General features: G+C 20.6%; 1 protein-coding gene across 8 annotated transcripts in view; it reads left to right on the top strand.

Moving 5' to 3' along the window:
- Positions 1–27,113, top strand: part of Ca-alpha1T (Ca[2+]-channel protein alpha[[1]] subunit T) — a 190,110-nt gene that overhangs the window by 36,620 nt on the left and 126,377 nt on the right. For all 8 annotated transcript variants that reach the window (XM_086912427.1, XM_086912429.1, XM_086912428.1 and 5 more), the window contains 2 exons: positions 17,767–17,878; positions 22,379–22,512. In XM_086912427.1, the coding sequence (XP_086768553.1) occupies positions 17,767–17,878; positions 22,379–22,512 (246 nt within the window). The remainder of the gene's footprint in view (positions 1–17,766; positions 17,879–22,378; positions 22,513–27,113) is intronic.

The following is a 27,113-nucleotide window of genomic DNA, read 5'->3' as shown; positions in this document are numbered from 1 at the left end:
AATAAACAAATGAATTTATTGACAAAAACTATTAGTATTTATTTAAAATTTCTCATTATTTATTATCTTTAGTTTAGAAATCTAGTATTTTTATTTATATTTAATATTTATATCTTTTTATTCATACAATTCATTATTAATGACGAAATTTAAAAAATGAATAAAACACAGGAATAATATATTTTTTTTCTATTTTTGATCTCTAATAGAAACTAAAAGATGTCTTTTATATTCTATTATTCTATATTTATTTTATATCTATTACTCTAATATTTAAGTTATTAAAATTCGAATTTGATTGATAAATTTTTTAAGATAAATATTTTGAAAATTATTATTTTTTTGATTGATTTTATAGATTTTTATTCGACAATTTAATATATTTTTTATTTTTAGAAAGTAATATATTCTATTATGTAAAAATAAATTTGAACGATATATTAGAACAAGAATATATTGAGAATAAATTAAAGGAAATTATTATTTTTTAAGTTTTTGTACTTTGTTTAAATCATCATTTTATATTTCTTTAAATTGAAACAATTTTAGAAAATCTTTAATGCAATTCTAGAGACAGCAATTAAATGGAAAATCCGGAGATTTCACTAATCTAGGAATTAATCTTACCTGATCAATTTAACAGCTATCTTAACGTATGAAATAAGATCACATAATCTTAACATGTGTTGATATTTAATACTAATAGATTATATTTTAATTTAATATAAATCTATTTTATTTTCAATGAAGTAGATATATAAAGATACGTTATTTTATTTTAAAATGAAAGAAGACGAAATATATAAAAATATTGAATTTGATAAAAAAAAAGAATAGAAAGAAAATTTTTTGATATTTCTATCTTTCTGATATATAATTATAAACTTTGTTATATTTAATGAAAATTTCGTATTTAAGTAGTATTTCGTTGATACGTAGCCATTTTAAAATAAAAGTAATGTTTAAAGAATTATATTGCATAGAATTATTGTTCTCACTTTAAACGAAGTTTAAACATATGAAAGTAAAATAAATTCATTAATCTTTTGGTAAATATTTTTTGAAAATTGTCAATAAAATTATTATTTTATATTTTACTATTAATAATTTATTTTATATTTACTTTTATATTTCAATTCCAATTTCATATTTTTTAAATTTTATTCTTTTTTAATTTTTAATTTTTTCAATATTACTAACTTTATGTTAAAAATATATTATGCTGTTTATTATATTGAAAATGAACTATTTTATTTTTATTAATTTTGAATTTCCCACGTAAAAGAATATTTTATTGAGAAAGAATCCAATAAATGGGTTAAAAGGATACTGCTAACATACCATATAATTTTGCCACCTTTTAAAGTATGAATAAATAAAAATAGAAAAATATTTTTTTATTATATGAAACTCTTAATGCATACATAATTCGATACGATAATTGTTTCAAATATCTTGTATAAATGAAAATTTTCCATGACATTTAATTTGTTAACTTTATTCAAAATTTTCATTAGACACTTTTTTCTATGCAATTAAAAAAGTTAAGAGTTTAATAACAGCAAATTAATTTCTATATAAATATGAAAATATATTTTGATATAATGACATAAGTTATGAAATGAGTTTTGAAAATAAATTCAAAATGTAAATAATTTGATATAGTCGTATTTTTGTAATTTATTATATAGTTTATTATAAATGAAAAAATAAAATGAAAAATAATCATTATTATTTTTTATTGACTATTCCGAAAATGAAAATTCTTGAGAATAATTTATTTAATTTTTTTCTTAGTCTCTTCATTATTCTATCTGCATTAACAATTATTTTGAATTCTATCATTGTAAGAAATAATTATTATTGAATCTCTTAACCAATTTTTTCTGTTATTTGAAATACATTCCAACAATTAATTAATACAAATACTAACAATAGCAAATTAATTTTTTTTTCTCATAATCTTCTCTCTTTTTAAATTTTTATTATTTCCCTCATTGAATTTCTTTTTGCATGATTTCTTATTTAAATAAATTCTTATTTGAATTAATTAACATGAATTAATTAATTCTTAATTCAATTAAAATGAATTTATTATAATTTTAAAAAATGACATTCTTTTGTATAATTGTGTTGTTTTTATTCATTTGTCAAGATGTAAAATAGTTAATTCAATCAAATTTTTTATTGAAATCTATTTGTTATGTTGAAAATTGTATTTATTATTATATTATTATAATATATGTATAAAATGATTTTTTAAATAAATAAATAAAATTTCTAATTTTATAATAAAATTTAAAACAATAATAGAAGAATTTAGCATAAAACGTGATTTGAATTTTGTTTACATATTGGTATCAAGTTTACAATAATGAAAGGATTTTACGATAACAACGATGTAAATATAAGCATAAAACGTTAACTTACAAAGAAAGTTTTCCAAGTGTTAATAATTGATTTTGATGAAATTTCCAAAGGATATAGTTTTTGAAAAAATATTTGACCCGTACTTTTTTATCGGCAATAGTCCTATATTTAGGGGATGAAAACAGCCTTCGAAGTTGAGAGTAAAAAACGTATTTTTCTAAAAATCTTGTAATCTCTTCATAATAAAAAAATAGTGAATATAAATACATATAAATAAATAATATAATATACATTATAATATATATATTATAAATTATTTTCTATTTTCTATATAATATTTTTAATTTTTCGCATAAAATATAATATTTTTATATTTAATTTTGTTTGAATTAATGAAGTATTAATAATCTATTCGATGCAATGTTAATTTTGTATTAAAAAAAAAGAGAATTATTTTTTTTAATAAGAAAAATAATACAAAAATAGATAAGTAAATTGTCTTAAAAATTTGCTGTAAAATATATTTTTCCAAAATATTCTAGTTCTAAATAATATAAAATGTTCAAATGTTCTTAAATATAGAAATATTAATATTACATAACATGAAATCATATATTATTACATTAGCCGACAAATCTTATTAAAATTAAAATTTTTATTATATTGAAACAGTGACAAATATTTAGTAATATCAATCATTTTCTATTAATAATATAAATATAAATATAAAACCTCAAGTAATAGTTTCTTTGTTAAGAAGCAATATATTGAACATTTTACAGAATTTCTAATTGAAAATAAAATAATATATACATGCATTACACACACACACACACACACACATGTATGGATACATAAAATAAATACAAAGAGAGAATATTTAAAAGAATATTAAAAAAAATTTACGAGAATATGTTTTATATATATATAAAAGTACATTTTCTCTAAGTAATTTTTCTATTTTTAAATTTATATGAGAATAAAATTCTGGAAAATTGTGAAATCGTTTCACACGTACAAATGCACATAATGCCAGAAATGGTGTGATATGATCATAATTTATTCGTAACCAGCGGAAATGCTATTATTCTAAAAATTGCATATATGCTAGAAAATTGATATAACAAAATTTTCATTTATTGAATTATTGATATGGAAAAAACTATTGTTGCTTATATTTTTTATTAATAGAATATAGATAAATTCTTAAAAAATTATGAATTTATTTATTTTTATAGCGACTCAAATTATTTATAGCTTATAAAATTATATTTTTTGAGTTACGTCATTTTTCAATAAATGTGTGAAATTTCATATGAAATTATACAATAGAACATGATTTTGCAAAATGTGATATTAATTATTTCAGTATTTGAATCTTTAGACATGGATTAGAGATGCAATGAAATTTTGACATTTCTTGTTATCTAGAAAAAGTTTTATACTTTTTAATAACTAATATTTTCCTTTATTGTTATTTAGATAGAAATGTGAATATAATCCGTATTTTGATTTAATTATTTGATATCATATGAATATAAAAAAATAAAAAAGAATGAAATTGTATGAATAAGTAAATGTAGTTTTTTATTCTTTTCTTTATACTATATTTTATTTCTTTATACTTTATATTATGAAGTATTTTTGAAAAATATAAGAAAATTTTTAAATATAAATATAAATAATCGAAAATTAAAAGATAACTTCCATATCATGTATATGTGATGAATCTTTGACAAGAAATTGAAGTGTTACATTTTTATAAATCATAAATTTGTTAGTTTTAAACATAATTAATCTTATTAATATTATTAATATTAAACATTAATTTTTTCTTAATATCTAAATTATATAAACTTCTTAATATTTGTTTTCTTAATAATAATTTTCATAATAATTCTTTTTTCTATCTTTTATCTTCTATTATAAAATTTGAAAAAATGAAAATATATAAATTTGATAAAATATATAATTTTTAAATTAAAAAAATTTTTCTCAAATTTAGGTAAAATTATATGATAGAAACATTTTAATATATTTTTTTGTATTAAATTTAAAATACCTTTTTTTATATTTTTTAATAATGTTACATGTTATCATTGCTGTTAATCATCATTGTATCTTGCTGTTAATGAATTAAAGTAGATTTATATTAAAATTAATAAAGCATAGTATTTGTTTACAAACGATTAATTAATGATTGTAATCATTTATCCTGTAATATATATTTAAAGGAGTGGTGAAGAATTATATATGATGCTAAAGAATGTGTTAAGAATTTGCACAAATTTTTTGAGATTGAAAATGTTGAACATAAGCAATTCTGTGAAAGATGGACAGTTTTCTTTTAGAGTTAAATTCTTTTTAAAATTAAATTACATATATAAATGGAATAAATGTCACGTATGATATACAAACAGTACATTTAATAAAATTATAATAATAATATATATAACCAAAATTATAATACTTTACTAATAAAAATTAATAAAAAATTACAATAGTGATCTATCTATTCCATGTTTCATCAAGTTTAATTAGATATATGCAATATATAGAACAAATGAATCTCTACAAAAAAATAAAATATGCGTATCTTTTTAAGCTAAAGTATAATTTTACATTCATATTGTACTTATAATTTGAGTTTTTATCATAATTGTTGCACAATTTTCATATTTTACGCAGCTTCTGTATAATTATTACTTAAGTTAAGTTAAAACATTGTAGTCATCCATCTTTTTCGTTCTTATATGTAATCTTTTTTACATGTTCTTCTTACATATCCATTTTTATTTAACAATATGCTATTATTAAATGCTGGTTCCTCCAGAATTCTGATTTAGAACTACTTTCAAATCTGTCTTTTAAGGAAAAGAATACCAAACACTGATTTCGATGAAATTTTGCAGGCTTGAAGAACGGTTAAAAATAGAAGATACGTATCTCTTTTAAGCTACAGCAACTCAAAATTTTAAGGGATGAAACCAGTTCCAATGTTAGAAAACACTTAATTTTTATTAAAAAAATTTTCTAATCTAATTTTTCTTCTATTTCCAATTATTCCTGAGTTAGCTTTTAAGAAATTGAAATTTGGGGATTGGTTTTCCTCATTAAATTATCGCAAGAAAAAACAACATATTTTTTATTTTTAATCATTTTTTAAAAATTCTTTAAAAATTAATATATTTTCTAAAAAAAATAATATGTGCTTGATTTCACATTTCACAAAAATGAAATTATAAGCAAGAAATTTTCATCAAGAAATTTAAATCAAAATGAAATAATACATGTATTATATAAATTTGACATAAATATATGAATTACTATTTATTGCAATATTTAATACAATATAGTTTATTGAGTTGAATTATACTATTAATGTCAATATTTAGTAGATATTTTAAAATTTATACAAATCTATTTTCATTAATTTTATCTATTTTGGAATTGTAATATATTATACATAATATAATTATATATATTATATCAAAATATTATTATTAATTACTATTTATAATAATACATGTATATAATACTAATTTACATATTGAATAATTATATAATGAATATCTTCATGTGGCATGTACGTACTTACTGTAATCTGACAAATTCAATGTTAACGCTTAGCTTTGAATTGCTGCTTCATGAAAGGTTAAAAGATAGCACACATTAAATATAGCACACGACGAATTTCGTCATCATTTGTTAAATTATAAACGAGGAATCAACTTACTTATCGAAAGGATTAAATCGGTAGGTTTTGCTATTTAAGATCGATGCAGCGAATGATACGTTTATTTTGTTCCATGAATTATCTCTTTCTAGAAATACTTAACTTATATTTTAGGATTGATTTTTTAAAAAAAGATTTGAATAATATTTGTAATTTATTTTTAACACAAATAAATTTAATACAAAGAGATAAAGATTGACGTAAATATTGTGATGTTTCGAGATAAGAGGATCGATTAGAAAATTATTCTGTATGAAAAAGTAAATCAAAAGAGAGAAATAAAATTTTTTCATTTGAGATCTTATTTTAAAAAAATCGAGTTTGAAAATTTGTGAAATATATGTATATACATGTATATTAATACATGTATCTTCTGATTGAACAATCAATAAAACGTTATAGTTATATATAATAACCAGATAGATAAATTGAAAAAGAGACGAAAATTTTTTTCACTTATAGCCAATATTCAATTTTTAAGAAAATAAAATCTCAATTGAAAAAATGTTATTTTTCTTTCTTCACTTTTATTGTGATATAACTTTGTTTGCTCCACTATTATTAAATCAAGAATTAATCGCATGAAACCAATAATATTACTATTTTTATAATTATATATATATAATAATATAACATTTGTTATATTTCTTTCTTCTTTTTTTTTCTTCTTTTAAGCTTGTTTATTTTCATCTTGTTGATCATATTATAGATGATTATTCCAAGTATCAGCAAGTATCATCTATCAGTTTACATATCATCTATATTTCTTTATAAAACTCTTTATAATCTGGGACTTTAAAAATTTGCTGATCTGTAAATCCTAGTCTTAATGATCTCTTAGTCTTGCTAAATCTTTAACTTTTAGGTTATAAGGAGCCGATTAAATTCCATCTCAATACTAAAGATTTAAAACTTGATTAGAATCTTTCAATGAAAAATTCTTGCAAATTCGAAAAAATATTTTTTTTTTTCATTGAATGAATAATGATTAATTGTAGATGTAAAAATTTCAAACATTAGAATAAGGGATTATTTAGAATCGATTATAGACCTATAATTGTAGATTATAATAATTACATTATAATTACAATATAAATATATAACACAACAAGATGTTCTAACTGAAGCATTTAATTGATTTCAAATATTAATAATTTTTCATAGGCTGTTATGAAATAATGATTTTTCAAATATAACAGAAAAAAAAAGAAAAATAAATAACAAGGAAAATAATACTAGATAACATGAATAGAAAAGTAGAAAAAATAATGAAATATTTTTTTAAATGTTATAAATAATAATATATTAAATAGTGTTAAATAGTAACATATAATATATTATAAATATAAGGAAAAAAATTTCTTTTTATTAATGACAGAAACATATCTTTTTATAATGTTCAAAAAGATATTTATATTTATTACTTATTATTTAATAATTAACACACCATAAAAATTAAAGAGAACATAAATATATGATGATAACGATAAATCTTTATGGCAGTCGAATGATCCACTCAATTTAAAAATTTAATTCACTATTTTTGCATTTAATTTATACGTTTACATCATCCAATATAGTCGAAACATTGATAAATTGATTAACAATTCTGATGTACCGCAATGATTGTCCGACGTACTATCTATACGTTGTCAAATTAATGAAGAGCTGATTATTATGGTTGGTAGAAGGTTATTAAACAAGAAGATAATTGTGATTTGCCGGATTTCATGATAATTACGGGTTCGATGTCCAGTAGTCGAATTATCGAAGAATTTGCGTTTGAAAGGGGCTGTTTGAGGATGATAGTATTATGGTATTGACGGTATTGGACAGTATGCATTGTGAATTGAAGCTCTAATTGGCTGATCGTAGTATAGAACCAGGATTATAAGCTTTTGCTATCAAATTTTAAATTAGAAAATTCATTTGCAAAATGATATTCTTTGATTACAATTTTTTATTTATTTTTATTAATTAAATATCATAATAATTTTATATTTCCTTTTGCTAACGTGTTATAATAGAATTCTATTTATAGAATCTGTTGGATAAAAAACATATTCGTATAATAACATGTGAAGGACTGAGAATTATAGTGGTATAGTGGAAATTATTTTAAGAAATTAGAATATCTATATCTATTCCATTGCAATCATCACCATTTAACTCATTGATACTTTTGATACTCATTGATACTCATTGAGGAAATCTATCTTTACAGATGTTTTGTACATTTCTAAATTTCCGTTTAACATATTTCCAGCAGACAATTATCTGCATAATATTTGTAAAATTTATTATTATAGTTTCGAATTTATCATAATTAACAGTTGAAGTGAATATAATTTGAGTCGAGTATGTCTTTAATCTTCAAATATCTCTTCCATTCATCACCTAACTTAATTTAATCTAATCTAATCAAAACTTGAAGTTTCCGCACAATAATATATATTCATTTTCATATTGAATATATAAAGACATCTCGTTAGAGATCTATCACTTTGTATAAAATGAAAAAATTAATTAATTAACATCAAAGATAATATACATTTCTAATTATATTGTGAAGAAAGATTCATATAAATGGAATAATAATAATTGGAATTCAACTAGACTTTGAATAATAAGGCTATGTAAGATTTCTTTCATATAAACGAAGTTTCATTGTATATTAAAACATTCTAGATGGTATTTTTTTCTATGACGCATACGCGTATTTTTCAAAAAATGTGAAAGATGAAAAAGAATTTTTCACATATTTAATTTCTTTTGTATAGACATTACAATACAAGTGTTATTTTCAGTATTTTCGTTAAATTTTTCATTTTACAATTATTTTTTGTATTAAAATTCAATATTTGTAAATTCCTTTCGATTTTTGATATGGTTTCAAATGTGTTAATAAAAATATTATTCAGACACTGAACAATGATGGTGTCTAGATACTGAACAGATAGTATAGGATGATACTTCAAGGACAATGCCGTTTTTGAGAGAAAAATTTGATAACCATTCGCTTTACATATAGAAACAATTTGTGAAGGTGATTGAAGTGTCAATATGGTTCTGAGACCTGAGACGACACTTTCGACTCAACGGCAATCAACATCATTCTATCTGGGACAAAAACTTCCTGAGAAAACAACGGATTTATGAATGGCGAGATTTCATCAGATTCATTCTAAGTTTTCTTTGGATTGAAGGTGTCGCTCAATCAGGGGGCTTATCCGCAGCGTTATTAGATATACTTGTGTACCCCATTGAAGAGGGTACCACCAAGCTTATGAAATGAACATGGAGGGGAGTTTCAGAGAATACAGTCTTTGGGAAAATCATTAAAACCTGCGAGAACTTTGAGAACTATCAGAACTTCCAAACACTAAAATTGTCTGAACTTCGAGAACTATCAGAACTTTCAAAACACTAGAATTGAAGACTAGAACAATGATAACTTCGAAAATTACGAGAATTTCCAAAACACTAGAACCAATGAGAACTTCGGGAACAATCAGAATTTCTGAAAACATTACTGCGAGAACTTTTAGAATTCCCTAACCTTCAAGAACTTTAGAACTTTTTTCGAACTTGTAACTTCGAATTTTAATGATAGCGTGGATCGTCATTGGCTTATAGATTTTGCTTTTGATCATCTTGTTAATTTATTTTAGCTTTTAATAATTTTATTTTAACTTTGTAATAATTATTTTTATTACTATATATCATATATATATATCATAGTTTCACGATTGGAGCTAACAAATTTATATATATTTATTTATTTATTTATTATCAAAAATTAAGATACATGTTGTTGAAAGAGACACAAAGAAACAGTTTTTAAACACTACGTGGAGTTAGAAATTTTTTTAATCCCAAAAATATTTTTAAATTACATTTTTTAGTTTTTGAAACTCGTAAATTTTAAATATTGACAAATTTTACGATTATTACATTATTTTCAACAAGTATACAAAATAGATATAATATGTTGAATGTATATATCTATATTAATATATGAAAAATATATTTCATGAATTATTTTCTACGTGATTATTTGAATTGAATTTCATTTAATAATTTTCTTATATTTAATGATATTGGCGTTTATTACGATACACAATTTAAAGTAATCATAAGATACTATATTTCAGATATATCACGAGAATTTTATTGAAATTTTACTATACATAAAAATATTTAATATTTTTATTTATAAGCAAAATTGTCAAGAAAACCAATTCTATAATTCGTAAATCTCTATAAAATTACAATATCTTTCTGCTTTACATACACAAATCGAAATTTTAAATTAATTCGAAAAGTTATTGTTAATTACAGAATAATTTTTGATATTAGCTAAATCAAAATATTAATTTTTCCTTAATTAAAATTTTTTAATATTTTTAAATTTATGAATACTTTTTTATCACTAATAAACCATAAAAATATATAATCATTTCAAATACATAATAAATATTTTTATTCTAAAATGTATCTATCACTAATTTGATAAAATTGTGAAACACTCTCGCAGAACATAAAGTAACAATCAGATTATTATCGCAATGTCAGAAATGTTTGCATGCGGGGAAGGCCATCAGCCTTGTAGCTAGCTATACAACAACGTAGTGTCAGTAGTCTGTTAACCTATCGTGTTGGAACGACGACATTGCATGTAACATCGATTCTCCTCTGTAACACGAAATTCGCCGTTTTTATTGCTCTATAAAATTCCGTTTCGTGTTATTTACCGCGACAATCTTGATACATACGTTTCTACGATTTCCATTTTTCCAATCTTTCTTCTTACAATGTGTATAAATCTTTTTATTGACAAAAGCATACTCGATAACATTATTCATTAACAATAAATGGAATGTACATACGATAATAACACTTCGACTTTGGAATAAGATTATGCTAATAATAAAAATGCTTATACGAAAGTATTTTTTATCTATCTAATATTGAATCGCAATAGTTTCGCAGTCTGTCAAGTTATATTCAGGTTATAAATAGGTTATAAAAAGTAATAAATAGGTTATAAAAAAGTGAGAAGCGTTATAAAAAGAAAGTGTTACAATTTTCTTGAATTAGTTGTAACTTCAAAAATATTCATTAAATGAAATTATAATAATAAACAAAATTAAATAAAAATACTTTTATTTATGTATAAAAAAAGTAATATATAAAAGGTATTATTTATGTATGGAAAAGATAAAATCTTAAAATCTTGAAATTATTTTATATCGTAATTTTAATTAATGTATAAATCATTTTTTATATATTTAAATTTATATTCAATATATTGTAATTTTTTATTTTAATGATAAGTGATAATATTCTTTATTGAATTTTCTCTATTGATTATAACGTTACGATCGTTCAATGATATTTTTAAACTTATTATAAATTATAAATTTTTACTAATGAAATTGTTAAGCTAAGATTATTATTATTTTAAAAATCCAGATTAAATATTAAATAGAAAAGTAAAGAAAACAATTATTTATAAAGGAAATATTTATATTACAATTTTCAATTTTCAATTATTTTATTTATAGAGTATCGAAAGTATTCAAAATTTAATTTTTTTATCATATTCAATATTTGTATTAATATTTATTATATATATATCTTCGTAGTCCCAATAATATTATATTATATGTATATATATATATATATTTAACAATATTTGTTATATTTGGTTCCTTGTTATTATCATCTTCAATCTATCATGAATGGTAAGCACGTGCCATTCTTCTTTATCGGTAAGAACCGAAAGTTGGTCAACCACCTAGTTTCCATGCAGTTTTATTATTCGTACTAACGATGCAACTGTTGTATCATAAATTTTCCAAGTATTCATATAAAGTCTCTATCAATTTTATCCGCTTCTTTTAGCTTTCAACTTAAATTTCCTGTGAAATCATCGAGGACACCGATTTTAAATTTATCTTAAATAATATATGAGAAGAAGAAAATTTGTAGTTATAGAAGTCTATTTTATTGGAATATTCGTTATTCAAATGTTTTATTATTTGATATATATGTTCTATTTTTTTGTGTATTCTATCTGAATAACATTATTTTCTGTTAAAATATTGATATATTTATCCTAATGCAGAAAATTTTTATGATTCAAAAACCTTTATAAGATTAACAATGATAATCAATAATGATCATTAGGATGGAATGAAATATAAAATATGAAATTCTTTTCATTCAAAATATATTATTCAAGATTAATAACAAATAGAAGTTATTTTTTATTAGAATATTTTTACATTGAATTGGACTAATAAGTTTTTTTAATAACAAACCGTTTCCATTGATTTTTTAAACTTTTTCAATAAAATATAATAATTTAATTTTTGTTTTTACAAAATCATATTCTTATTATGTAATTATATATAATTGTGGACAAAAAAAATTGAAATATAAATTATATGTATATAAGTTTGAAGTAGAAAGTTAAAGAAAATATCATTTCAATTTTGATAAATCCAAAAATAATAAATATAATAACTTTTTTTTTTTAATAAAATTTTTTAAATAAAATTATTCAATCGAAAAACATGGATTTAAAAACACTCACAATCGAAATTTTCTAGAAAATATAAATAGTAATAGATATCGTAATAGGTATATCTATGTATATTGCATTTATTTCCTTCGGTAAGATGAAATTTAATCATGATAATTCAATATGAAATTGATATAATGTTACGCATTAACGTATAAACATGTCATCATTTCTATAAGATGAAACATATATTATTGAAGAAAAATAGGAAATGGATTAATAAAATTAATAGACTTATACTCGGCGAATATAGATTTGAATAGAATATGAATTTAATCCTGATAATTCAATACAAACTTGACATAATACGTATAAACGGTGTATCACAATTTCTATTTATATTTATTTATGAGAATTTATAGAATTTATATTTATAATTGAAGAAAAATAAGAAATTGACTAATAGGATTTATAGACTTATACTCGGTGGAACAGAGTTTAGAAAATTATTAAAATTAATCATTATGTTGGAAGATTAATTGTTTCGTGGTATTAAAATGTATTTAAAGCAAATACCATCAGTAATGTTTTGATAAGTAGAGATAATAATGAATAAGAATTTGAATATTGATATATTTTAATGATTCGTGCTATACGAAGAATGCAAAAATACTGATAATTGAATCGATTTATTTAATAAAAATTTAAAAATATATTAATAAGAAATTAATATGATTAAAGTTATTATTACTATCATATTATTATATGTCTTATTATATTATTTAGAAATATTTTTTAGAAATAGATCCAAATTTCGTTTTTAGATTCACGAAATTTGAATTTAATACATTGTGAGATTAAAATTTTTTTTTTTCTTAAAATTTTTATTTTATCAAGAATTGAGTAAAAATTTTTGATTTCTAAAACACTTTAAATTTAAGTTTTATACATAGTCAATTATTACAGTCAATTAACAATAATTATTTGTATTTATTTTATTTAATTTAATTTATTAAAAATTAAATTTTCAAGTTTCACTTTTTCACCATTATAAATTATTATAATTATGAATATATTAAAATTAATTAGTTATTATTAAGCTAAACACGAGTTCAATTAAATTATCATTGATTTAATTAATTAATAAAAAAAGAAAGTTTCGAATCGCAAAAATAATAAAAAGTTTCGAGGTTCAAAAACTCGAAACTTGTTGAGCCTTGACGAGTTTCGAGGTTTCGAAGTTTCGATTATCCCATCCTTAACATTTTTAGCCCATCTATTGTTTCGATAATTCTGATAAAAGATCCTCGTTTATTCGGGACATTCGATTAACATCACAATTCAGACAGCAATATATAAGGCGTCTTATAAAACTGGAAACAAGTTTTTCCAAATGATTGGAGATAAAAAAAATGTTGTATATCAAAATTAAATAATATTCAACGAAACATAATAGTTTAAGGTTTTTAGAAATCAAGATTTTTATTTTAGATAGAATAACAATTTTAAAAGAAGAAGAAAATTTAAATCTCACAATATATCGAATTCGAATTTCATGAATTGAAAAATCCAATTTCGATCTATTTTTCAAAAATATTTCTAAAAAATATAATAAGACATAGATATAATTTTATGCATATATAATAATATAATAATATAGTAATATATATGGTAATTATTATATAATATAATTATATGTCTACATTGATATATCTGGAAAATGTAATTATATATATTTTCTTGTTAGAAGATATCTAATAACGTATTCGATTAGAAACATAAAAAATTATGAAAAGAAATAAGAAACATGCTAAGTAAAAATTAAAAAAAGAATGGAATAATATTTAAATCGTAATGACAGACTGTTCAAATATTTGTTATAACGTAACCAATCCGTAATATATGTAGGATCTCAAATAATTTAACAATTTTTTAACTGTAATATATTTTTTCATAAACATTAAAATATTGTATCGATTGGTCCTCAATCGAAATTATAAGATTTTATTTAAAAAAAAATGCAATTGTATTTTCCAGTCGAATCAACACACAAAACTATTTTCGATTATATCCAGATTAAATTTCATTGAATATTATTTAATTTTGATTTATTATATTTTGAAAACTCTCTATATGTAGCCTTCTTTTGTAAAACTCCCGTTCTAGAATTATCTATAATAGAAAGAGTGTAATTCGCGTGACCATGGCCATGTCGAGACGTTTTTTTCATGAACGAAGGAAAAAGATTCGCGGTTTTCGTCGATTACCAATGAAATATCATTTATCTGATCCGAGGGGGTGGTTCAAGTCACGCATCGAGACTGTTTAGGTAATAGTCACTTGGCAACGTGATCGATTTGTAAGATTAAAGTTATGCCTTGTCTTATCGATCGATCGTTTTGTGACGGCACGATGCGATGGTGAAATGCCGGAACACTGGATAAATTGGCGCGACAAAGGTGGTAATAGCAGTTTCGAATGATCTCAAGAGTGTGAAGCATTCGGTAGATTAGATCGATATTCGTTCAGCCTCTTATTAGTGACAGCGAAGAAAGAATTATCGAGGAGAAATAAAAATGAAATGATCGGTTTTTTGGTCCATTCGTCGTATCAATTGAACGTAATGGCAAGGGAAAATTGAGAATAATGCTGTTTCATAATACACGTTCGTTCGTTGTGTTCGTTCAATTATTTTATAATCGAATTATCGGGGGAGAACGAACTGTTCGTTTAGACTTGTTACCGAAATGCTATAAATCGAATCAACGATCCTCTTGTTTGTCTTTCGCTCTTGAAATTTTAGTTTTAATCGATTGGTCGATTACTGTGATATAACTTCATTTAATATATTATGAAATACAATATTAGAGACCATATATTATAATTTATATTATATATAAATAAAATTTATACATATGAAATTAATTATATATATATAAGTATATATATAATATATATTATATATATAATGTATTAATTAATTTTTTATATATGTTATTTGTTATATATTTTACATATATTACATATATTGTTATATATTATTTTTATTTATAACTTTATTTATATTTATTTTTATTTATTATTTTTTTTATTAATATTTTATTATAATATATTATATTATATTTTTTTTATATTGCTTAGAATTTAATATTTTTAATATTGCTATTAAATTAATATTATGAAAATATTATGTGATTATAATTCCATCAAATATATATTATATATATTATATATCATAATATATATATTAAAAACATTCTAAATAAAAATAAAAATATATCTATAAAAATTATAAATTTCGATTAATTTCATTCCAATAACAGAGGTAATAAGATTATATATATTATGAATTTAATCGAAATTTTTGAACTATGAAAATGTTGGTCTTAACCTGCGAAATTGTTTTTCTTTGTTCCTCTATTGAAGATAACTAAAAGTTCTATGAATAATGTGTTTCGCCTGAAGTTTGACGCATGAATATTTTTGGTATATTTTACTCGAGAGAAGTTTTCAAAATTTGGGATTGTACTTTGGACGATTACTTTTCCAATGCGATTATATCTTTGGTAAAAAATGTGCCAAATAAAAAAATATAAATTATTATTTTATACTCCTTTCTATTTCATAAAAATTTTATTTTTATTCTTACTTGAAGTTAAATTTATCAAAACATGTATATATATATTGCAACAATTTATATAAAATTTATTTTAATTTTTCTAAATGTTTTTAGAAAGAAATTTAAAAATTTTTACGAATTGAAATTTATTATTATTAAATAATAACTTAATTAATAATTTTTGTGATTAAATTTAATTTTTGTTTTCATTTATAACAATTAATATAAATGAAATTTTTCATTTAAGGAATCATTGAATGCAATTAATATTATAATGAGGATGAACTTCTCATTAAATAACGATGTCTATAGAAATAATTGATGAGAGCTTTGTCTTGTAATTACTAGCTAGACGTAGTATTCCTACAGCTAATTATTTAAATGATAGAAAATTTTGACAATAAATGATGAAGTCGTGCAGCTGTGCTTTGGATTAATAATTTCATTCTTGAGAGACGAATATTAATTTATTAACGATTCAATGTTATTATAATAAAAAATGAAACAAAATTTGTACAATAATATAATATAATATTTGAACAATATTAAAAATTGTTATATTATTACGAAGAAAGATTGTTTAATTATTATTATTAATATAAATTAAATTATTGCAATTATTCTTAAATTTTTCTCATTTGTTTTGCGTAATTAAATAATTAAATATACTTACTAAAATTTTTTGTAAAAGTAATTTTAATTCAATTTTGTTAAAAAGGTATTTATAATATTTTTTTATTATAATTGAAAATTACAAGATTTTTATAAATTTATAAAAGTCATTACAAAATTAATTTGTTTAATTTTTGATCAAGAAAAATAATTTTATTTTCTCTTTGATAATATTTAATTTGTTATCAAAGATTCTTGTATTATATTTTTTACTATTGGAAAATATTAACAATAAATAAATACATTTTTCATACATTAATTTTCTCGACATATAGAATTATTAAAATAATTTTAATGATATATAATATTTGTAGATTAAAAATATGTGTTCATTTGAAAATAAAACTATCATGAGTTTCTGTAAGAGATGTTATTTATCGTAAATTGATGAAAAATAACTGGCAAAAATACCATTCAAATGTCTGAGAGAATATCTAAAATTCTCTAAATAGCTTTCAAATACAAATTAATATGACTAATATGACTATCGAATAGTCTTCATAATTCGAAATAGTTTCATATTCTGAAAATTAAAGTCAATCAAATTGATGAAGAGATAAATATAAATAGCTTGAAATTACAGTAAGGCAACAATCAAAGAAATAGCAAAAAATAGATATAAATCTATTTCTAATAGATACAATTTTCAGAGTTCTATCTATTATCTATTTGTAATAAAAATTTCGAAAATTTGCTTTCAAATAGATGTATAATTTGAGAATATACCAGAGTAATTGTGAAAATAAATCTCAGATGAAAAATTCATTTCAATTAATATACTTAACAATTAATCTAATATTGAAACACAGCAAAAACATTTTCCTTAACATATAGCATCACGTGGTTCGAAAGAGTGAGCATGATGGTAATTCTTTTAAACTGCATTACATTGGGGATGTACCAGCCATGCGTCGATGACCAGTGTGTAACAAATCGCTGTAAAATATTACAAGTACGTATATTACAAGCATATATTTATTTATTTCTATATATCAATTTTAATTATAATTATATATAATATATTAATATTATTTAGGGATTAAAACAAATGTTAATATAAAATGTTAATTGAAACCTATTTATTAAATTATAAGTAATTTAATTTTGCATTAGATGGAATGAGACAAAATGCGACAATAGTGAAACTGAGACAGATTGATTTCAATATGCGTTTCGTTTTAATGCATATAATAAATTAATAAATAAGTCTCAATTGATATTTTTATATATATCAACTTTTGTTTTGATCTCTAGAATTCTTTAAGTATCTTGTAAATATATTAACACCTTGTATACAGAGTGCCTCACTTCATTTTGAGAAATAAGAAATATTCGCTTTTTTTATTTTTATCATGCAAAGTTTTACAAAATTTAAAAATATCTGCTAAACCAATAATTTTTAAGCATATATAAGTTAATGTTTTTTTTTTATAATGAATATCGAATTGTATTGATCGATGTATTAAAAAATATTTAATTTTATTCCAAAAAAAAAAATTTAATTCTATTCCAAAAAAAAAATAAAGTTGATGCAACTTTGTACATTAAAAAGAATTAATAAAAATACCGTGATGTGCATTTCTTTATATTATTCAATTTTTATCTGAAATATTTTTTATTATAAATAATAACATTAACAATCAATATGTCAAAATCAAATGAGATATCCTGTATATTTACCGTTTTCCAATCTATTCATATGTTCGAATTTATTTCGTTTAAGCTCAAGTCTTTCTCGAGCCTAGATTAACATTTAAACTTGCACGAGATGTGACAATAAAGTTTCGAGAATAATTCTGTTTCTGTCGAACTTATAACAGTGTAGACAATTACATCCATCTTGATCACCTCTCTACCGGTATGCAAGAGATATGCATTGTCGACTGTTTTAACTAACTTATACATTGTGCGAGTTAGTTTCCATATTGAATGTTACGTGAAAAATAAAATTACGAATTTAGAGCAAAGAGCGATAGGGGAAATTTAGTTGAAAAATGGTGAATCATCAATGGGGAGTTTTATGAAAAATTGGCCAGGGTTTATGGAAATGATACTACGTTGAAACCACGCGTTTTTCATCGGGTAGAATAGTTTCAAGAGGAATGTCAATCTGTCGAAGATGTTGGCGTTCAGGTCGCTCTTCCATAACTCGGCTTGCCATTCCTTTGGAAGAATTTTTAAATTTAAAATCGATCACAATGCTCTACTATCCCGTATCTATATTCGCATGATTTTCCACTTTATAAATCTCTTTTTTTTTTTTTATTTCCTTGAATAAAAGAAGTTATGGAAGGAATGCACTTTCAATAAGTTTTTTGAAATTTGAACTATGCAATAGACGTTATACGATAGATAATAAAAAATGAAGTATTAGAAATATCGCGAATAATGGATCTTATCGTTGTAATACAGTCACATTTTTCATAAATTTTTCTTGAATTCAACTAATAAGTTATGTTATCTATAATAATCTAAAATCTATAATAATAGCTATAATATAATAATAATAATTTGATTTTATATGGAACATTGTGAGTAAATTATAATTATATATGGAACAATTTTTTTATTAATGAAATTTTACTTCGTGATAAAATCAACTCTTAAACTTTTAATATTTCGTTTTTATAACTTTGTATGAGAAAGAACAAAATTTTAAACTATAAAATATTCAGATTCTAATGTTCTATAATTCTGTTATATAAAATATTTCTACAAAATATTAGAAAATAAATTATCCTATCTATACTCACTACACTTTATATACACAAAATTTTCGTAAAAATCAGATTTTTCAAAATAAGTGAATTTCCTTGTAAGATAGTGTGATAAAGATTTTTGTGATTCTTTCATATCAGGGAATAGAAAAATGAAAGATGAAGAACTCAAACTTATTTTCAATTTTGAATAAATTTTTTTCTAATGTTTCAGATTAAATTTATAAAATTACAAAATTTAATATCTATCGAATGAATTATTTTTAATATATTGTAAAAATTTTTATGTTTTACTTTTTATCTTTATTATCATTGCTTATTGTTTCATTTGTTTGAATATATTTTTTTAATTTAGTTAATTATAAATTTACTAATATTCTAGCATTAATGTTTACAAAATGATACAATGAGCAAATAAAATATTCAATTATTTGCTAAACAAAAATTAAATTATTATTAAATTAAATTATTGAAAAATACACAAAATGAATGAAAATATTTGTTTTTATATCCTATACTCTATTTATATCCTATATTTACAATTGTACAATTTTTAGAATAAAATTTTTATTCAAATTATTTTCATATTTGAAATCATATTGTCACATCTCATTGTTACAGTAGTTTGTAAAATACTTATTATACTTTATTTTTTTTTATTACTATACTATATTTATTGTTAATTACGAATATATTGAAATAAAGATGAATGTGAAACGCAATAGCTAAGTCTTGGTGGCTTTTGTATACTCATTTTCATTTTTCGTGATGTTGGAATTTAACGAAACGAAAAAATCGCAATTACAACTCCCGTACGTCATGAATTATAGGTTTTTGCATTTTAAATTGCGATGATATCCTCTTTCTCTTTCATTCTTTTTATGTCATGATGCGCGATCGATTGCGTTGAATAATTTTAATTAGTGATACGACTTAATTACTAATTACTAACCCATGTCTAAAATGTATATATATATATATAATTTGCCAAGTTATTAATCCGTTTTTTCGTTTTGGATTTGGTCTATCTATGTATTTTTTATTGTTATTATTTTCTACATATTTATATGTGATGTTAAAAAAATCTTGTTATAAATCTTATTCATAAAAAAATATTTTCTTATTTTTTATATAAATAAGAAGATATTCGTATTGTTTAGATTTTTTATAGATATTTTGATAAGATGTATTTGCCTTAAGTATTATTAATTATTTTGGGAAGCATATCTGAAATAAAGAATATTTAGAATATAAAATATTTTATTTTCGAGTAATCGATATTTTACACAATCTTTTGCAATCTATTTAATAATAGTAATTCTTTTGAAGTTTAAAATATTTTTTATTTTTAAATTATAGAAATTATGCAAATTAATGGCAAATTATAGATGAAAATAAAGTTTGACTTTACATTTATTTGTATTTATTTTCTTGTAACTAAAAATACGTATGAATTTATGAATTAATCTGATATAACAGCTAAAAGATTGTTGTATTCAAAATAGTGATTAATACGACACATATTAAATATTACTTTTTTTATGATATTTAACTGAAAGAGAATATTGATATTTAAAGTATTAGAATTACAAAATAACTTTTTGTTCATTTGAAAATATAAAAAAATACATTGTAATGATAATCTATATATTTCAAAAATGATGATCAAAAATTTAACTTTTTAAGTTCTAAACTTTTAAATCTGAAAATTAAAAATTAAATCAATGTATAAATTATTTATTATTTTAAAACATATTGTTCAAGTATAATATTTTTTGTTAAAACTGCATTTATATTTAAGTAACTTTTGATAAATCAAATAAATTAGTCAATCTCAAGCCATTTAAAATTATGTGTGTAAATTGAACATCAATTGTATAAAATAAAGAACTGAAATTGAGCAATTTTATTGGTAATTTGTTTATCTTTATCAAAAAAATAATATTATTTATTTATTAAAAAAAAGAATTTATTGAAAAAAATTTAAAATCACATTTGAATAAAAGAATTTATACATTTAATTATTGTAAAAAAAATTGCACACTTTGGAAATGAGTATTAATAACAAATACAACATTGGAATTTAAAAGTTAAAAGAAATTACGCTGAGATTAAATTTATATCATTTACTCGATTCTTAAATAAAATTTCAATTTTCTTTAAAAAATATATCGAATTTTAAATAAAATACACATAAAAAATTTGAATTTTATTTAAAAATACACCGAACTAATCTATATTTATCTCCTAAAATATCTTCAAAAATAGTGAAACTATTTTTTCTCGACTGAAAATAACGGATCGTCCTATTTTTTGTCTTCACTTTTATCCAAAAGTATAAAAAAAGAAAAAAACGAAAAAGATTTCAGCTTTACAAAAAAAAAAAAAAAGAAAAGAGAAAAAGAGAGAGAGAGAAAAGAAAAGAGGCAAAAGGAAAAGGAAGAAAAAAAGAAGGTCGAAAGAAAGTTTTCTCTTTTCCTTTCAAAGCTCCATAAAAAAATATATAGATATCAAAGTCGTGGCGCCAGGGGATTGATTAATTGCACTGTTTGTCCTGCTTTTCACGTTCGGCTTTACACGTCGAGGAGAAAGGGGTGGCAAACACGATTGAGCTGCAGTTGGTGGTTCGACAGTTAATGGAACTCGCTGTTCTAGTGTCCTTGATCAATTATGTCCGCATGATCAGGTTAAACGTGTTCCCGTCTAATCGGTCTTCTTGCTCTTTCGGCTTACAGATGTTCGATGACATCATTTTCGCCTTTTTCTCCCTGGAGATGACAATCAAAATGGTCGCTATGGGCATTTACGGGAAAGGAACGTATCTCGCTGATTCTTGGAATAGATTGGATTTCTTTATAGTAATTGCTGGGTAAGTGCTTGTTAATTCTCTTGTTTAGGAATTTATCATATATATAATTTGCAATGTATATAAAGTTATTGACGAAAGTTAAGAAACAAATTAATCGTTGACAAATTTTTATATATATATTTTTTTAATTTGATTTTTATGCAAGTATATTTGAAAAAAAGATTACATATATTGATATGGATTATTATATGCCTGTTATTTTTAATTATAATTTATATTAATGATATTAGAAATCTAAATAAATTTGCAAGTGATTAATTTTATTAGTAAATGTATGTGTATATATATATATGTTTTTTTTTTTAATGTTGTTTGCAGTAAATCTTTTTGAGACTTTATCAGATATTGCGCAATAAATAGAATCCTTATTAAAATTTATTTACATTATATAGAATAAATTATTTAATTCTGAACTTATTTATAAATTATTTGTAATATAAAAATATATTTCAAAGAAAAGTTTTTTGATATTAAAGACGGTGTATAATAATTAGTTTTTTTTTTATGTTTCGTTTTTTGGAAGAATGAATAAAGGAATGAAGTTTATTTTATTTTTTGAATATAATGCATAGTATATGAATATATAATTCTAAATGTTGGTTAAAAAATTTTTTGATTTAAATAATGTTCTAAATGTCAAAGAAATTTTTGTATGAAACATTTTTTTATACAATAAATAATTTACGAGTAAATTTAGTTGAAACAATGAAATGACTCATTTTATATTACATTATTTAATTAATGTTGATCGATCATATTAATTAAACGAAATTTGAATTTAAAATTTGCAATTATTAATTATGCAATTTGCAATTATTAATTTCATTATAGAGCTTGCATTTCTTTCAATATTTAATAGATGAATATTCGTCTAAAAAAATTAAATAAATAAAATAAATAGAATTGTTTTCTATATATTATATTTTATATAAAAAGAATATGAGAAAATTATAATTATTTAAATTAATTTTAATAATTAATATAATACATAATTTAATAAATACTATTATGATTATGAATAAATATTTAAAGGAAAAATATGAAATATTTAAATATTATTTTTATAAATGTTATTTTTAATTCAATATATATTTTTCATGAGTTTTTCTGTTTATAAATAACATTCAATTCATAATTATGAATTTTTGTTTTTAATAATTAATAAATGTTAAATATTCTTAATAATAATATAGGATAGAATTTTTGAATAAATGTAAATTATTATCCAAAAGAATACAGGAATATATATAAATATATATATTGTTTTTATATTTATCATTGTAAAATATGAAATAATAATTCACAATGATAAATTTTTACTATGAATAGATATTTTCGTTTAAAAATCTATAATAGAATCGAATTTTTAAATAAAATTATTATTCAAATCAAAGAAAATATATTATTCTTATGACTATATTATTAACATATTATTTTTATTTGACTATAAACTGATGACATTTTATTATAAATATTGATAATATGTCTTTATCTGATAATAATTGAAATCATTCCATTAATACTATGTGTCTGAATAAATAGAATCTTATTCTACTTAGTTGAACTTGTTCAAGACAAACATTCATGATATAAACTTTATATAATAGGAAGTCACCGATTCTTCCTATTACGTATGATTTCTTGTTTCAATAAGAGTTCACATTCAGATAAATGAATTTAATTGGATATAAACTAAAATTTCATTTCGATATAGTAGAATTCCATTAATCTATTTATTGGAATTGATTTTAATGTATTCACAGTTAATAATTTTACTGAGATTTTGAAATACACAATTACAAAGTTTTGCAATTATATGCAAAATTCAATTTACATTAATATTTAAATTTAAATGTAATTTATTTTGATAGGATTTGGTTTGATAATTTAGTGATTTTATTCAATAAAATTATATTATGTAATCATCAAATCTATTACAATTTATAATATATTTTTTAATATATTAATATATTTATTTAAAAATTTTAAAATTTTTAAAAGTACTTTTAAATTAATAAAGGGATTTTCAATTTAATTTAAAATAAAATATTTAATATTTAATATCTAAAAGATAAAGAATTATTATATTAACAAAATTATATTATAAAAAATAATTAAAAGTAATCTAGATAGCTGATATAATTAAAATTATACTGAATTATATTAAAAATTATTTTAATAAATATTAATAATAAATATAACTTTTTATTCAAATTTTATAAACAAAACATTTCTACATTAGAATATAAAATTTTAATGTTCATTTCTTAAATTTTATTTTACAATAATTGATTTATTTAACATTATGATTTCATATCACGAGTAATATGATATTCAATTCGTTTTTTCATATACAAAATAATAAATTGCAAAATAGTAAATGCAATTCAAATAAATAGAGTTTTATTTTAGCTTTTTCAAAATTAAAATTTTTTTAATTAAAAGTAACGAAAAATTGTTTCTATTAATTAATATATAGATATGATAAAAATATATTTTTTAAAATAAAATATTTGTAAAAAAATATTAATAAAAAAAATATAGTGTATTAAAATTTTAGATTGATTTTTCAGAAAAAAATATATTTGTTATTTAATATATAATACATAATATATATAATTTATATACATAATATATAAAATGTATTATGTACATGTAATTAAGGTTACTTCTTTCATTGACAAAAATCTTTTAAAATATAAGTGAATAAAAAAGATAAAAGAGAATAAAATTTGTTTTAAATGCTCGATTGTAAGATAAATGGGATATACTCATTTTTAAGTAATTTTTATTTTGACAAGTTGACGCGAAACTTTCGCGTAATTCCACGATTGCATTAAGCAACACGAAGGAAACACGGAAACATAGTTCGTGATAAGTTCTCTATGAAATAAAGTTTGCGATTGAACGATATTACGTGAATAATGTTAATTGTATGTGGATTCCATGCAAGTTCTTAGAAGCTCGTGAAATTGATAAAGCGCTATACATTTATTCAACTTTACGTAAGTAACTATGTTTACGAATCGTAGTATTTTCTCCCTTGAATTTCGTAATGAAAAAATAAAGCAAAAACGATGAAATATATATTTTATTTCTTTATCAATTAAATTTATTTTTGATAAATATATTTCGATAATAATTTGCAATTTTTTAAATATGATAATAGAAAAAATTGTAAATGTATATTTGCATATGTCTTCTACATTTATTTAAATACAGGATTTATTTAATACAGAATACATTTATTTATATAGCTAGGATATGATTTTACATGAAAAAAGAGTTGCAAATAATATCTTTTCTTGTTTTCATCAAATATGTCATTAAGTATATGAATTTGATTAATTATCGATTGGATTAAATAGATTATTAGTAAAAAATTATTTTATAAATGAAAAATAAAGAATAAAATATAATAAAAAAAATGATAAAAAAAATAATAAAATTTTACTACTTAAATCTTTGTCTTTTTAATAAAATTAAACATATATTGAAATTTGATCAAATATACTTATTGAATTTTCAAAATTTATTTTTTTGAAGATTTATTTTTAAATAAAAAAATTTTATCTTACATTTTTCGCTTATTTTTATATGTAAAATAATTTTTTTTTACTAATAATTCATTTGTATCCAATCGAGAATTAGCCAAATTTACGCTTGACAAATTTTCAAACTCGATTTTCTCGAAAACGAAGCTTCAAACGAAAAAAATGTTATTTCTTTTACGATCTACTTTTACATGTAGAATTATTTTCGGTTTTACTATCCATTTGCTTTCATTCTGCATATATACAACATACAATATAAAATATAATTTATATGATGTAAATTTGTTCTATATATTCATGTTATTATGTATTCATATTACATATAGTATTTGTAATATATAATATAAAGAAAATTAAAATTTATTTAATATAATTATTATTATTTATTTTAAATTATTATTATTATTATTTAAAAAATTTATTTGGTTTTTTAAAGTGAATATTATATACATTTTTTGGATGAAATAAATATCTTAAAAAATTAGAAAAATTATATAATTCCAAATATTTGAGTTGTAAAAAATTAATTATAATTATTTTATTAAATTACTAGTAATTCTAGTACATTTAAAAATTTATTAATATTTCTAATATTATCTTATACACACTATTGTTATATATATTTATTAATAATATTTATGTTATTTATTCAAGTTTAAATGATAAAAATACGTACATATTTACCATGTGGTTAAAATAATTTTATTATATTAATTTTTGAATAATTAGTGTGTCAAATAAATTTTTTTTCAATAAGAAAATTATAATTTCATTATTTAATATATCTACATTTACATTTACGATTTATATTTTTATTTACAATTTTGAAAATTGATATGTTTCAAGTGAAAAGTATTAAAGGATATGTAGTTTGAAATGTACGATTTATCGTTGGTTCATTGAGTTTTAACCTTTTCTCTGTTACTAAAATAGAATACAGACTTGAATCCGATAAATTTTTTTATATTCTTTTCATTTGTAGTAACTAAAAATGTATTTATGTAAGAAAATTAAATATATTTTATTGAACATATTCATTGTTAAAAT

The sequence above is a fragment of the Apis florea genome, unplaced genomic scaffold (genome assembly GCF_048593485.1).
Source record: "Apis florea isolate Af1SG1 unplaced genomic scaffold, ASM4859348v1 contig_3391_pilon, whole genome shotgun sequence".
In the NCBI taxonomy this organism is placed as follows: domain Eukaryota; kingdom Metazoa; phylum Arthropoda; class Insecta; order Hymenoptera; family Apidae; genus Apis; species Apis florea.
This window is presented reverse-complemented; position numbering and strand designations above follow the sequence as displayed.